At 36.3% G+C, this 16,449-nt stretch overlaps 2 protein-coding genes across 2 annotated transcripts; one reads left to right on the top strand and one right to left on the bottom strand.

The window, feature by feature from the left end:
* Positions 1–6,893: 6,893 nt before the first annotated feature.
* Positions 6,894–11,323, top strand: LOC109218089 (probable 3-beta-hydroxysteroid-Delta(8),Delta(7)-isomerase). The gene is made up of 5 exons (XM_019382410.1): positions 6,894–7,010; positions 8,763–8,948; positions 9,823–9,969; positions 10,078–10,186; positions 10,837–11,323. Exons 2-5 carry the CDS (start codon positions 8,801–8,803, stop codon positions 11,096–11,098), a joined length of 666 nt encoding a protein of 221 aa, XP_019237955.1. The 5' UTR covers positions 6,894–7,010; positions 8,763–8,800; the 3' UTR covers positions 11,099–11,323.
* A 1,857-nt stretch (positions 11,324–13,180) lies between these two features.
* LOC109218086 (photosystem I reaction center subunit XI, chloroplastic-like) lies at positions 13,181–16,449 on the bottom strand. The gene is made up of 3 exons (XM_019382407.1): positions 16,219–16,449; positions 14,101–14,326; positions 13,181–13,556 (listed from the first exon to the last, which is right to left on the bottom strand). Exons 1-3 carry the CDS (start codon positions 16,381–16,383, stop codon positions 13,291–13,293), a joined length of 657 nt encoding a protein of 218 aa, XP_019237952.1. The 5' UTR covers positions 16,384–16,449; the 3' UTR covers positions 13,181–13,290.

Genomic DNA, 16,449 nt, shown 5'->3' with positions numbered 1-16,449 from the left:
TAATACAACCATATCCCCAACCTATAAATCTTCTCTTAATAAATTTGAATTACTTAGCTCCACTGACCCCACAACTGATAAAACCCTCCCTAATCCTAATGACAAGGACAAATTAAAACCGCTCATTACAACTCAAATGCTTCTAGATACTTTTACCCACTCAGCCCACTTACAAACACCCCGAATTCCAACACCTATCAAAGCCCATGCAAAGGGCCACGATACCCCACCCCACATGCAAGCCCAATCACCTAATTCTAGTCCCTCCACCTCAGCAACCACCTACAACCTATCCCAACCCCCATGCATGCATTCACCTCATTCTCTGCATACCACCACACCCTTCCCACTTATTAACCCTACAATAGCTCCCATGCAAATAGCTAATGATGAACACCTTGCTTCTACCATCTCAAACACTCCATCTAAATCTCCAATACAAAATCCAAATCCTTCAATCACACCGCCTACATCCACCACTGTGATAGCTTCGACTATAGTTCAACCTTCACATCCATTATCTACCATTTCCAATCCATTGTCATCTTCTCTGCACTTAAATAATGTTTCCACAAAGCCTAAATCATTTACGCAGACCACCCACCAACATTTCCAAGCAACCAGTTCATCGTCTTCAACACCAACACACTCCACACTCACTTCCCCCCTCCAATCTCATAATGGAGCCAAATACCATAATTTACACAGCTCAAACTCCATTTGCACCGACAAATACATTATCTTGGCTCGAGATAGGTCTTCAGAACCATGCACTGACTTTCACCATGGAGTTTCACAACCAAGAAGTGACTATTTTAATAAACAATCCGAGGGACCTTGCACAAATAGTAACAGAGGGAATGCAACTGGGGACAGACATCTATGGAAGATACCACTGGTCCATGATGCAAGCCCCTTACCTTGCCCCATATCTGCATCTCCCAACTCCATACTGGGATCCGGCCCATCTTCACCCTCATCTTCTCCAAATGCCTTTTTTACCCCACTCCAACTCCCACAACACCTTGGATCCAACCCTACTGGGTTCCACAACCACAGACACCATTAATGGAACCAGTAACACCTCCAACTCAATCACCCCCACAGTCACCACCACCCCCTCTCAATCCACTCGCACAAGACTTGGAATTTCAAGCAGAACTAGAAGCAGCAGTCATCTACAACAGGGAAACAAGGCCAATTCATGCTCTGCTCGATGGAATCAAGGTGTTTGTCCAAAAGGAGGAGTACGAAAGAAAGATTTACATAAGGTGTCCGCCCAACCTACTGAAAGCTTCATTTCGCCTAAGGCCAACAACAAATCCAGACGTGGGCAAATATGCCATGTTATTCCTACCAACTTTACGACTGCGTCCAGGCCACAACAACAATATCAGGATGCATGCAAGGAACGACCAGATGTTGGATCAACCTGAAAGCCATATGAACTTTATTATATAGAATTGTAGAGGAGTTGTTTCCTCTGAGTTTCGCCGCAATTTTAGGTCATTACTGGATTACAACCGCCCATCTTTGGTGGTTCTGTTGGAAACCCACTGTCACACACATCAGACTTTGAAGGAGGATTTTATTTTCATAGGAATGATCGAAGTGGCAGCAATAGGTCAGTCAGGTGGTATTGTCTTATTATGGCTTGCTGATGTTCTTACAGTTGAACCTATAGCAACGACTGCATAAGAAATTCACTGTCACATTCAGGTATACCCTTTCTCATTTAAGTGGTTTTTTACAGCTGTTTATGCAAGCACTGATTTGGTAAATAGGCAGACTTTATGGCAAAATCTTAAGTGTGTGTTTGATAATTACAAAGGTCCATGACTTATAGGTGGTGATTTTAATGAAATCCTTACTTCCACTGATAAATTTGGAGGCTTACCTATTAACAATTCACGAGCAAATAAATTTTTGGAATGTTTAAATTGCTGTCAACTAAATGATTTAGGATACAAAGGCGGTCGTTACACTTGGATAAATGGTAGACATAATACGCACAACATTCTAGAACGAATTGATCGTATTAATGCAAACTATGAGTGGATTGCAAATTATCCTAAAGCTTTAGTTACACATCTCCCACGCACACACTCCGACCATTTTCCTTTGCTACTAGAACTAAAGCACTGTATATTACCTAGACAAAATTTTTTTAGGTTTGAGACGATATGGACTACACATCCTCAATTTCCTAGTACCGTAAAACAAGCATGGCTGGATAATTTGCTGTTACTACCAGCCATAGAAAATTTTACAGACATAGTCCAAGAATGGAATACATCCACTTTTGGTAATATTTTTAAGAAAAAGAGGAGGAGTTTGGCTAGGTTAATGGGTATTCAATCCTCTTTAAATTACCCTACAAGCGGGTTCTTACATAATTTAGAGCATCAATTAAAACTAGATTTTAACCACTTATTAACGCTTGAGGAGCAATTTTGGAAGTTAAAATCCCGTATTAGTTGGTTAAATGATGGCGATGCGAATACAAAATTTTTCCATCTTACAACTTTAAATCGTCGCAGACATAATCGTTTAACAGCTCTGCAAGATCAAGGGGGAAACTGGATCACTGATCCTCAATTAATTAAAAATAACATTAAAACTTATTATCAAACTCTTTTCCATACTCAACAATTTTCCTCTAAAAATACCACGACAATCCAGCACTCCAATATCTTAACTCATGCGGATTGTCTGTCATTAACTACACCTTTACAAAATCATGAAATTCTAGCTGCAATCCATTCCTTCAGACCTTGAAAGCACCGGGTCCAGATGGTCTTCACCCGCTCTTTTATCAAAAATACTGGGATACCATAGGTAGCTCTGTCAAGTTTTTTTGTCATAAAGCTTTCCTAGATCATCACATAAATCCTGCCATTAACACAACTTATATTTGCCTAATTCCTAAACATAAGCATGCTGCTACAATAACTCAATATCGACCTATCAGTCTTTGTAATACTATTTACAAAATTATAACCAAGATAATCGTAAATAGGTTAAAACCAATCTGGGAACACATTATCCACCCAACTCAATCTAGTTTCCAAAAGAACAAACGAGCAGCTGATAATGCTCTTATTGTTCAAGAAATCATTAAAAAATTCCAAACATTGAAGGGTAATAATTTAAATATGCTCCTTAAATTGGACCTTGAAAAGGCTTTTGACATATTAGAATGGTCTTTCATCCACAACTCTTTAGTAGCCTTAAACTTTCCTCAAACTATTATTCAATTAATTATGTCTTGTATAACAACAACATCCACTTCTATTCTAATTAATGGACACCCTACTGAATTTTTCACATCAACTAGAGGTATACGTCAGGGGGATCCATTATCACCTTATCTGTTTATCATTTGCCTAGAAATGCTTTCAAGAAAAATAAATATGGAAGTAGATTACAAAAATTGGTTACCAATAGCATTGGCTCATAGCGGTCCTCAACTATCTCATTTATTTTTTGCTGACGATATTATTCTCACAGCAAAAGTAACCTCTACTACGTGTAAATCAATTCTCCATACTTTGGCTCAATTCACTAACTTATCTGGACAAACTATTAACTTTGACAAATCAAAATTTTTTTTTTCAAAAAAACTGCAAATCTGCAACTAGAACATCGGTACTACAACTTTTTCACATGAATGAGGGGAAAAGTTTTGGCAAATATCTAGGATTCCCTATTTTCATCAAACAACCAACAAAAAGGGATTACCAATTTTTAATTGACAACTTTAAAAATAAGTTGGCCGGTTGGAAAATAATTTTTTTATCAAAAGCAGGAAGGACTATTTTAATTCACTCTACTTTAAATCACCTTCCTAATTATATTATGCAATGCATTAAAATTTCAACTTATATAATATCCCATCTAAATCGATACCAAAGAAATTTTCTCTGGGGTACATCTCCTTAGCAGAAAAAATTACATCTTATTAAATGGAGCACAATTACTCAACCTTTAGTACAAGGGGGATTAGGAATACAAAACCTAGCTACTAAGAACAAAGCCTTACATGCAAGTCTTGCATGGAGACTATTTCAAAATTCACACCAATTATGGGCACATGTTCTCCTCCACAAGTATCTACGATTATCAAACTCACTTAAAGCCAATACCTCCTCTACTTAGCGCAATATTATGACTGGATGGTCTCACTGTCGATTAGGCTACCAATGGAATATTATGAACGGCCAACACATTCAATTCTGGTCAGATCCTTGGATCCAGCCTAATCTCTCGATTCGTAATTGTCTAACGGGACCTCTACCTTGTCTTGAAGAAAAAAAATTAGTCTCCCATTACTACTACAATCATAGGTGGCACCTTGACAAATTACCTTTTGTTTTACCACCCCAGTTACAATCTAACATCCTCAATATTTACTTGCATTTTTTCCCAACAATACATGATCAAATATATTGGGCTAATACTCCACATGGACAATTCTCGGTTAAATCTATTTATAACTATCTTATAAAACCCACAACCTCACAATATTCTTATAAATGGATTTGGACACTTCCTATCCCCCCAAAAATATCCTTCTTCCTCTGGTTACTTTGCCATAATAGATTATCCACACCGGTGTATCTTACACATTTAGGAATTATAACTTCTTCCTTATGCACACAATGTCATCTAGCCCCTGAAAATATAATTCATCTCTTTTTTGAATGCTCACATGCAAATCGCTTATGGACTGACCTTCATCACTCTTTTCCCCATCCCACTTCCAATACATCCATAATACTTGATATCATTTGGTTACACCAATTCATACACACACCATTAGCAAATACTCCCCATAAAATACCTTCTACAACTTTTATCCCATTTGTACTATGGCACATTTGGGTTACAAGAAATAAGAACATTTTTGAACATCAAAGAATTCATTTAAATCTACCTTTCATTATTAATAAGGCAGCAGAATACTACTTTCTAACCACACCTAAGACCACTCATAAGTATACAACTTCTCTATACATAAAATGGCATCCTCCTATAGGTTCTACTTATAAGTTAAACGTTGATGGCTCTTGCTCATATAACCACCAACAGTATGGTATTGGAGGCATTTTTCGCGACCATCAAAGCCATTGGATTTTAGGTTTCTCAGACAAAGCAAACCCCAGTACAAGTGTTCAGACAGAACTTCTTCCACTCCTAATGGGGTTAAAGCTGGCTGTGCAACGGCACCTCCAACCTCTTGCTATCGAAACAGATGCACATGCCATATTAGGTATGTTTAGCTCGACTACTACTATGCCATACACTAACATAATTCATGATTGCAGGTTACTCCTTCTACAGCTGCATAGCCCTCCTATATTAGCTATCTACAGAAAGCAGAATGGTGTTGCAGATACATTAGCTAAATATGGATCCATCCATGCACAAGAGAAGTGCTTACTTTTTGACACACCACCATCTTTTGCAGAGTCTCCATATTATAACGACAGTAGCGGTATATTACAAAGGAGACTTGTTCTAGCAACTTCCAGTATTTCCACACAACTGCCCTCTGCTACTATTAGTTTGTGTAATAGTCGTACTATCTCTAGTAATAATAGTGTAGTCTCTACTTTTAATTTTCAGTCTACTAATGCTTTCCCTAGAGGAAGCTTGGTTGTAAACCCTAGTTTAGCAACTATGATGCCATTTGTGCATCTGCTAAATTCTCATGTATCTGGTTAGTGTTTATATAATATAAAAATATCCTTTTGACCAAAAAAAAATGAAAATATTATTCACAAATAAGGGTTTTCTTATTTTTAGTTGCTATAAAATAATATTTATCACGATTAAGGGAACCCTGGATTTCCTCACCTTTGGACATAATTTTACTTCACATTTATCTCAACTCTTAGCTTCATATCGCTCTTTTATCCAACAGTTAAACAAATTATCAATCTTTAATAAAGATTTTTTTTAATAAGAGCACCTTTTGACAAAAAAATATGGATCTTGATTTAACTAATTAAACTTGTATAAATAAGGGCAAATCTTTGTTAACAACAATATCCTTGAAAGAAATCCTAATAGTATACCGAATGACGTGCAGATATGTTCTAACAGGAGTGACAACATGCAAATAGTCGAGGGTCAAAATCAAAATAGCAATAATGCAGCATTGAATGTAGATGAACAATAAGAATGATATTTATGTAATAAATGCGAAAGAGTCATCCAAGACAAGATGGAAGTAATGAATATATATTCTTTTTGACAATGATGGGTGATGGACAATCCTTTGAATGTTTGAATTATTCTCGGATCTGGTGGAAAAGTGCATACAAAAATCTTAGCCAAAAGGTTATGTTTATATCCTTGTAATATAATCCGATCCTCTCCTTTAAAGTCAATGAGTATTTTACCGATGAATCTCACACTTGTCCCTTATAATTGTGCCTCTTTCTATTTATAGAGAACATGTTTAAAAAATCCTAATAGTACAAGTACAGAGAATATCCACTAGAATATTCTCTAGCCGTTATAATTCTGTCAAGGGCATTCGACCTCGGTCCTTGACGACTCTTCGGCTTCAGCCCTCATTGACTCTTCGATCACGACCTTCATAGTTGATTAGATCGCCTCGACCCTTGGCGACCTGGGGATGCTTTACCGACATCGTTTTGACTTGTATTCTAGAGATAGATTTTGACCCACACAAGCACCATTAGCTAAATTAATTCTCAATATTTACTAGTAATAAATGACCAAAAAACATTTGTCATAAAATTAATTATTTATCGACAATATTTTCAGTTGTATCAAACACACGTGACACGTCTGTCTGTCCCACGTGCCTCCACTGCTATGCAAAAACTTTTTCTTTTTTTCCTCATTACTGCCCTAAGACTTTACTTATTTGTATTTCAGTGCTCAATTAACAATTATCTCCTCGCTACCTTTTCTTCTTCATATCGCCCGCGAGTCAACTCTCATTCACTGAATCTGAATCTGACTCAGATTAAGCTGTGAGTAACCATATAAACCCTTTTTAATTCTGTGTTTTCTAATTCAATAATTTGAACAATTTTACTGATTTACTTAATTGGGGTGAAACCAACCTCATTTGTGTACATGCATGTCTCAAGAATTATGTACATCTTGGATTTAATATTTATTATACTCATTTTTGTTAATATAATTGACTGAAAAGTTTGAAATTTTCCTCCTTTAGGGTAATTGCTATGTTTTATTTGTACTTCTGTTTTGTGCTACGGTTTCCTGAAATTTAAAAAAGATCTTTTGTGTGCTAATTTGATTTTTAGAAATATGCCCTTAATGTAGTGTTTTAAACTATTTTAATGGGTTACTCAAATGGGGTGCCACCAGCTTCATTTTTGTATATGCATGTCTCAAATATTATGTATATCTTGGAATTAATACTTATTTTACTCCTTTATGTAAATATTAGTTACTGAAAAGTGTGAAAGTCTCCTCCTTTAGGGTAATTACTGTGTTTTATTTGTACTTCTGTTTTGTGCTACATTTTCCTGAAAATAAAAAGGGATCTTTTTGTGTGTTAATTGGGTTTCTAGAATTATGCCCTTAATGTAGTGTTTTTGAACTATTTTAATGATTTACTCAAATGGGGTGCCACCAGCCTCATTTGAGTATATGCATGTCTCCAGAATTGTGTATATCTTGGATTTAATATTTATTATACTCATTTTTGTTAATGTAAGTGACTGAAAAGTTTGAAAATTTCCTCCTTTAGGGTAATTACTAAGTTTTATTTGTACTTATGATTTGTGCTGCATTTGCCTGAAATTAAAAAAGGGTCTATTATACTCCTATATGTAAATAGAACTGACCGAAAAGTGTGAAAGTCTCCTCCTTTAGGGTAATTAGCATGTTTTATTTACACTTATCATTTGTGCTACATTGGCCTGAAAATAAAAAGGATCTTTTGTGTATTAATTGGATTTTTAGAGACATGCGGTTAGTTTTCATCTCCAGATATTCTTTTGGGATTTGATATTTTTGTGTCCTTTGAAATTTTACTCATTCTTTTTAGTTCTTTTTTTACTAGCATTACTTTCCCCGAGTTAGACACCTAGTTGTGTTTGGTACTAAGGGAAATGTTTTGAAAATGATTTCCTGGAAAATGTTTTCACGGTTTTTGTTTGGTGAATGCAAAATTTTTTCTGGAAAATATTTATTAAGGATTGATAGTAAGAGGCAAGAATTTGGCTAATGTTTTGCTTTGGAAATTCGATGAAATTTCTTAGTGTTAAAGATTGATAATATTGTCTAAGTGTTGGGTGGAGCAAATATATGGATTAAGAGTTGCAATATTTGTAAAGGAAAATGTTTTACGCCATAGGTGAAGAAATCAATTTTCCCTTTTGAGAGAAATTTTCTTCCATCATAAGTGTTGTCCAAAAACTTCATCATGGAAATATTTTATAGGAAAATTGTTTTCCTTCATGCCAAACACATTGGAGGAGTTGTCTTTTTCATTAGAATTAGAATGAAATACAGCTGAATAGAGTGGAAGGCCTAGTTGATTTATGACTTCCCCTTATTTCACTATGATTCTTCTACTCACTTTTTGTGCCCCGTTTCCATAAAAATGTAGTAGGTGTATGACAGTTTCCCTTTCTAGTTTTTGATAGATCATCGAATTAGTTTTCAACTTATCTTTACAAGTGAAGTAAGATGGGAATTTGTCAACCGTGGAATAGCTCATCGAGTAACTCCACTCTTTCTGTTAATTGCAGATCACAGGAAAGGGTCCTTTGGTCAAGCAGTTGAAGAAATGGTAGCCCAGGGAGAAGCTCACCCCTACGTTCCTCAGGATCTAAAATTGCCCGATTTTGTTCCCATATTTCTCTCACAGTCACACATTGTTGGTGTATATGGCCTCTCATCCTTCCTCGTTGTCTTGTTCATGTGGATACTCTCAGGTAATTATTCAATGATCATTGCATTATTTATTGCAAGCAGTTCACCCTGCTTTTTCTGATATGCTTTTAATTTAGAAGCAGTTAGATTTCTCATTATTCTTTTTCTGAAGTATACTCTAGTAACTGTTTAGAAGTAGAATTGAGTATGAAAGAGTATTCTGGCAATTGATGCAACCTTGATCAAACATTTCATTGTTCAGAGTTCAGACAGGAAAGTTACTGCAAGATCACTATTTTTGTCAGTTCTTTTCCCTTTAGAGATAATAATTGCCGTTGACATGCTTCCAAAAGTATCAATACAAGTGAAAAAAGAGAAGCTAGTTTGATGTTAGTGTCAATCCGTAACTTTACGGACTTGTGAACGTGATTAAAGAAGATATAGAACCATAACCTCAAGTTATACAGTTTATTGTATGCCTCAGAAGGACTTAAAGCGGTCTCAACCATTTTTTCATTCTTCAATTAAGCATATCCGACCCCATGGTGTTGGTTTCATGTTCTCAAAATCTAGTTAATGATAAATACAACAACAATAACAACTATTCCTCAGTCCCTAACAAGTAGGGGTCGGCTATATGAATTCTCACTAACCACGGTTCTCCATTTAAACTCAGTAGTGAATGATAAATGAGGACATAAAGTAATATCATGTTGGCATGGGTTCGGAGATTTCTATCTCTACAAGGTTTGAAAAAAGTGTGATCAAGTGAAAAGATTTCTTTACAAGTTCTATACTAGTTCAAAAATTCAGCTGCATTAATGTTATAAATTTCTACATGCTAAGTGCATCCTTGCTGCTTGTGTGGTGCTTTTCTTTCCCCATTGTGTCCTCGCCTCGTTTTCTAACTTCATTTCTCCATCTTTTACTTAATAGGGTTTGTTCCTAAATTATCAAAGACTGATAGGGTGCTCATGTGTTGGTGGATTTTCACGGGCCTAACACACATGGTCCTTGAGGGGTATTTTGTTTTTACTCCAGATTTCTACAAAAAGACTACTCCGGTTTACCTTGCTGAAGTCTGTAAGTAACAATTTAGCAAGTCTTTCATCCAAACCAGAACAGTTTATTTCAGTTAGGAAATATTGTTGATTTGGCCTATAAAGTACCAACAAAAACAAAATTTTGCAGGGAAAGAATACAGCAAAGGTGATTCAAGATATGTAGGGCGGGATTCTGGAGTTGTTAGTGTTGAAGGAATTACAGCTGTCATAGAGGGGCCAGCATGCCTTCTTGCAGTGTAAGTATCATTGTTGAGAGATATTAAGTTGTCATGCACCTTGAGATTGGCACAATAAATGTGTTTTTCCTAAGGGGTCGTTTGGTTCACGTACTAGTTTATGCATGGATTATAATGCAAAGTGTTTTATGCGGGAAACAACAATAAAGGGATTATTTTGCATTGAATAATAATGTAGGATTATTTTGCGGTGAGTAATTATAATACATGGAGTAACTTATCAAAAAAGTAAATAATACAGGGAATATAAAGTAAGGATTACTTGCTTTAAGTGTATTTTTGTCTATAAATACTTTTATGCTCGTAATGCGAATACACTATTCTTATTCCACATTCTATCCCGCATAAAATAACACATAAATTCTCGTATAACTTAGTGCAGGTATTTTTGATAGCGTCAACTAAACACTGCATTAGTTTATCTGATGATTATTTATTTTCTTATCTGATGATTAATTATGCGGAAGATTATTTTTCCCAATTTCTTTAGCCAAATATTTTACTATTATTTTATGTGAGATTTGATGCTGGGATTACTTCTACTAATCCATTCAATCAAACGACCCCTAAAAGTATATGGACAGAGCATGAGTATGCATTCATATCTACTTCTGTAAACCTCATTGTGCTCTTGGTATTGACATTGGCAGGTATGCTATAGCTGCTAAGAAGTCATACAGGCACGTACTTCAAATAGCCATTTGTTTGGGACAGCTCTATGGCACGGCCGTATACTTCATAACAGCTCTATTGGAAGGCGATAATTTTGCTGCAAGCCCCTTCTACTACTATGCTTACTATGTTTTTGCAAATCATTTCTGGGTTTGGATACCAACTCTCATAGTGATACATTGCTGGAAGAAAATATGTGCTGCAGTCAAGGTCCACGAGCAGAAGACCAAGACTCGCTGAGGTGATTCTAAATATTTGAATCCAAATGCCTCAACTGAATAACATTGTCACAATTTTCTTCTCCTGGTTCTCTTTTATGGTTGTTAAATTTAATTGGCTGCATCAGAAACAATGCTGGAATATTATTTAGATGAGATGTCCTAAATATCTGATCGTTCCTGCAGAAATATTGTCATTCTTGCTTCACATCATTAAAAAGCATTTTGAAAACTAAGACCAAAGCTATTATATTTCTCTGTCCTCCGTCCATATTTCTTAGTTTAGCGTATTTTTTAAATACTACCGGGTTGCATGAAAGAAAAGATAAAAATGGTATGATGCCAAAATAAATTTAGCATTTTTGCAACTTGCAGTATTCATTAGTGCGGTAAATTCACTGTACATTACTATATTACATGTCTTAGACAACAGGGAAAGTCTTCCTTATGATTTTTTCCTGTCCATCAAAACCAAACGATAAAAAAAGAAAGATTGAAATAGCAGTTCCCCTTACAAGTGTCTGTTGACTTAGCCGTACATTTGACCTACCAGACCAACAACAACAACAATACCCTAGTATAATCTCACAAGTGGGGTCTGGAGAAGGATAGTCTGGTTCCAAAGATGGAAAACAAGGTAGGAGTCAGTGGTGGCGAAAGGGGAAAAAAAGAAGAAGATCTTGTTGAGTTAGTGCCCTGGTACTGGTCATAGTTATCTGGTAGTACCATCTTTGTGGGAGGTAGCAAATGTCTGATAGAATTGATAGTTGAGGTACACACAAACTAATCCGGACACCTCTTGTTGAGTTACTGCCTCGGTAGCGGTCATAGTTATTTGGTACTTATGTTTGTGGGAGGTAGCAAGTGTCTGATAGGATAGTTGAGGTGTATGCAAACTAATCCTGACACTACTCTTATTAATAGAACTACAGAAGCTTGAAAAATCAAACCGAAGGAAAACAACTATCGACCAGTCTTGTCTTCGTAGGGGTGGACGTGTAGGGATGGCAATGGGGCAGGACGAGGCGGGTGCGGGGAGGATTTGGCAAAACCCACAAAAATTTCAACCCGCCCAGCCCCGCATAGTTATTTTTTCCAATTTTCAATCTGCCCCGCCCCGCCCCACTTATTTTTTTTCTACAACAAACTAGTTTGATATTTTATTATTTTATAAAATAGAGAGTTTAATAGAATCACATATATTATTATAGCAAAGAAAAAATTTACAAAGGATATGTATTACAGCGAATATGTATTTTTAAAAAGGATATGTATTTTGTACAAGGTAATTTTAAAAAGGATATGTATGATCTGCTTTTGCAAAAAACAATGAAAAGTAGAACAAACAAATAAGAGAGAGCAATTATTCACAAAGGGAGACACAGTACGTGTTCGGCAACCAATATCAATTCAGCGATACTAAATATTGCCCCGCGTTAAACCCGTAACCCACCCCGCCCCGCTTTAAAAATTTTAAAAATTATTTTAACCTGCCTCGCACTCGCATAAGAGTAAGCCCGCCCCCCTCCACATCAAACAAACGCGCCCCGCCCCGCCCCCGCCCCGCCCCATTGCCTTCCCTAAGGACGTGTGCATGGGTAAATGCATACCATGCAGCAGAAATATTAACCAGAAGACTAGACACCGCCAGGACTATGAGGAAAGTAATTGAAACAATAGTAGATTTAGCCCCACAGAATAGCATCCCAGTCTTGATCTCAACCACAATCAACATAGAAACCATGAGAAACAAGCACCACAGAACAGGTAGTGAGAGATAATTAATACACATAACAAGTGAAAGTAATAACCTGTAAGTAACATGCGGCAGCATATTAAATTGTAAAAGGGCAGCCTAGTGCATGAAGCATCCCGCGTTTATGCAGGGTGAGTCTGGGAAGAGCCGCACCCCAAGCGGGTGTGATGTAGGAGGCTACCCTGATGCAAGCAGCAGTGGCTGATTCCACGGCTCGAGCCCGTGACCTATATTTCACATGGAGACAACTTTACCGTTGCTCCAAGGCTCCCCTTCGCAACATATTAAATTGTACAGATAGCTTAACAATTCACTTACGCTGATATCTAGCTGCATAAATCCGATCAATGAAGAAAAATGATTCAGATGTAATCATTGAAGAGCTCTTGTTCAATATACAACTTTCATTTCCAATTCAACATTCGGAATAGTTACATCAATTGCAAGATTTAAAAGATCTACTTGACATAGTAAGGAAGATCAAGGACATAAAGGAGGAAATAAGCCCAGGTGACACCAGAAATTCCACCAAAAAAGAATCCACCTGTGAACTTAGACCATCCCTCTGCTGTTTGCAATTGGTCAGGCACTTTTTTCCTGCCAGTCAATGTCAATGCTGGTGCTGTTGATGCCTCTCCTTCTTTGAATGATGATATTCCATAAATAGTCAAACACATGCTAAGGATCACTACAAGTCCGGCTGCGGCCAAAGAACCAGCTCCCCCTGCATTAATAGTGGCGGATCTAGTTAGGGGTGTCAAATGAGCGGGTTAAATTGAATGAGCAAGTCAAAATGGGCTGAGTTATAAATAGGACGGTCATTAACCCACCCAAACTTGTACGGGTTGTGTCACTTAGACATCTTTGACACAGAACTCAATCAACAAGGTCAAAATGTGCTATTGGGCCCAAAGCCACTAAACCACTTTCTTCCACCCGATTTGAACTGAACCTCGTTCTAGTGAGATTTTATCCCTGTTTTAAACTGAAACTCGGTTGCCTATATGCTCCTTGGTCTAATTGGACCTTTCTCTATAGCTCGAATTGAATAGCTCCCTTGGTTTGGTTGGTTATATAATAGAATTCCGGGAGAAAGTAAGTTAGACCTTACTTAAGGCGAAAGATTTATTGGATGGTATATTAGCAAAATATCACTAAAATTTTAACAAATATCAAATTTCGAGTCTATTTTTTGAAGTACAATTAAGTTCATCATTAAGAATATAAAGATTGAATGCATGAAGTTAAAATTTTGAATTCGACTTTACCTGCATATTCAGTGTTTCTTAATGGACCAGCCTTTACAAATGGGCCAACAAGTAGGAATCCATGGGCCAGGCCCACTTCTACTCCTCGGAGAAGTGGGTTCACTGCGGTCCGGTAGGCCGGTAAGTTGGACAAGTACCAAGCAATCAATGGGCTTGACGTCACTGGAGTTTCAAGACTTCCAATGAAAGGGTCACCATTCAGAGGCTGAATCACTTGGTAAGTTGGCTGCATAACCAAGAAAAAAAAATAAAAAAGAAGATGAAGTAAAGGAGAGTTGTTGAGAATTATGGAAAATGACACTGTATAGCCGGTCTCAAAATAATAGCCGAAAAAATATACTATATATTTTGTATATATATACATTTTGTATGTTATAAACAAAATTTGTACACTTTTAGGCTATCGAATATAAATAGTTTCTGGTGCGAGCTAAAAGTGATAATACCCCGAGAATTATTGACATCCAACAAACCAAAAGTGGGCAGCGCTATATGGTTTGAAGAAGTTTAATCGAATTCCTTTTGTTAGAAAATTATATCAGTGTACATAGATAACAAATTCTTTTAGAGAACATATATAAAAATTGTTGAATCTTTTTTTAAATAAGATATAAACTTCTAGCATAATGGCATATGTGAATCAAAATAGTAGTTTTAGATCGCCCATAAACTACGAGAGGCTCATGTAGCCTATGTTGGATTAATCACTTTCTAGGCCGAGGCAAAAGGTTGAGAATAACTCATTGTTGACTAACATTTATGAATTATGATTACGAATCAAGAAAAGGCAATCGAGCACACAAAGCATTTCGCGTTCACGTAGGGTCGGGGGAAGAACCACACCTCAAGGAGATATAATCTAGGCAGTCTACCCTAATATAAGTAACAATGGCTAGCTTTGTGCACCAGAGAATATAATTTGACATTTAAATATAAATAGGATTTTGTATTTTTCTCTATACTAGCTTAGTAACTTATTCAATTGAAGTTTGTTATATTCTTGGCTCTGCCACTTGGCTAATAAAACGTACTCCCTCGAGTTCAATTTAGATGATATACTTTTCTTATTAATTCGTTCCAAAAAGAATGATATATTTCTATATTTAAAAATAATTTAACTTTAAATTTTTCATTCTACCCACTTTATCCTAAATTAGAAGCTACAAATATTATGGTCCTACTAAGCTTTTGCTATTTAAGCTCTTAGTACCACATGTTATAAAAGTTTATGCTAGCGTTTGGCCATAGATTCCAAATTTTTGAAAAATCTGATTTGGGTGAAGTTTGGTTTGAAGATGAAAATGTATTTGGACGTACATTTTCAAAACATATTTTCCAACTTTATTTTGGAAAAACATGTATATAATTCCCAAGTTTTGGGATTTGGGCCCAAAATCATCTATTTGGCCAAAATATGGGCAAAATTTATGGCCAAACATGAGTTTTGAAAATAAATTCTAAATTTATTTTGGCAAAACTCATGGCCAAGCGGGGCCTAAGTGGGCAATTGGACATAAGAATTGTAAAATTCCAAAATAGGGGGAATTTTTTTTTCAAGTGAAAATGGTATTTGAAATTTAGAATTTTGTTTGGACATGAATATAATTTTGGGTTGTTTTTGAAGTTTTGTGAGTGATTTGAATGAAAATTTTGAAAAATAACTTTTGGGAGTTTTTCAAATTTTCGAAAATTTCCAAAATACATCTTTAAGTGAAAAATTGAAAATTTCACGAACAAACGCTAATTTCGAAAAAATAGTGAAATTTTTTTGGAAAAAAGGGAAAAATTTCTTATGTCCAAACGGGTTCTTGAGTATTTTTTCTTAAACTTTGTGTCAAGTCAAACTAAAAGGGCAGCCCGATATACTACGATCTCGCTATGCGTGGTGTGCGGGGAAGGGCCGGACCACAAGGGTCTATTGTACGCAGCCTTACCTACATTTCTGCGAGAGACTGTTTCCACGGCTTGAACTCGTGACCTTCCAGGTCACATGGCAGCAACTTTACTAGTTACACCAGTGCCAGGTCAAACTAGATCATCCAAATTGAAATGGAGGGCGTATTACTAGTGAAATTCAAGAACATTACAAGAATGAAGAGAAGTGAATTGCTATCTTACCTTGTCTGTTTGGACAGCCTTGATAGTAAAGCAAGATTTTCTAGTTGAAGGAAAGATCTTAAAAGGAGCACCAGAAATGCCTTTGGAAGTAACAAGTCCACTGCCTCTTGTTAAAGAAGAAGTAAAGCTGCTCTTGAGTTGGCTAGCCATTGTGGTGGAAGCCATTTTTGAAGTTTTGTTGGTCACTATTTTGGTCAGTTAGGAAATATAACAAATAGTAACACAGTTGGA

The sequence above is a fragment of the Nicotiana attenuata genome, unplaced genomic scaffold (genome assembly GCF_001879085.1).
Source record: "Nicotiana attenuata strain UT unplaced genomic scaffold, NIATTr2, whole genome shotgun sequence".
In the NCBI taxonomy this organism is placed as follows: domain Eukaryota; kingdom Viridiplantae; phylum Streptophyta; class Magnoliopsida; order Solanales; family Solanaceae; genus Nicotiana; species Nicotiana attenuata.
The sequence above is the reverse complement of the archived record's forward strand: the minus strand, read 5'-3'. Positions and strand labels throughout refer to the sequence as shown.

Excerpts from the sequence above, each read along its gene's own strand:
- LOC109218089 (XM_019382410.1), top strand. The coding sequence starts at position 8,801 with ATGGTAGCCCAGGGAGAAGCTCACCCCTACGTTCCTCAGGATCTAAAA. Across the intron at positions 9,970-10,077 it reads GGTTTACCTTGCTGAAGTCT|GGAAAGAATACAGCAAAGGT; the intron begins GTAAGTAACAAT and ends AAAATTTTGCAG. Across the intron at positions 10,187-10,836 it reads CCAGCATGCCTTCTTGCAGT|GTATGCTATAGCTGCTAAGA; the intron begins GTAAGTATCATT and ends TGACATTGGCAG.
- LOC109218086 (XM_019382407.1), bottom strand. The coding sequence starts at position 16,383 with ATGGCTTCCACCACAATGGCTAGCCAACTCAAGAGCAGCTTTACTTCT. Across the intron at positions 14,327-16,218 it reads AGGCTGTCCAAACAGACAAG|CCAACTTACCAAGTGATTCA; the intron begins GTAAGATAGCAA and ends TTGGTTATGCAG. Across the intron at positions 13,557-14,100 it reads AAGAAACACTGAATATGCAG|GGGGAGCTGGTTCTTTGGCC; the intron begins GTAAAGTCGAAT and ends CTATTAATGCAG.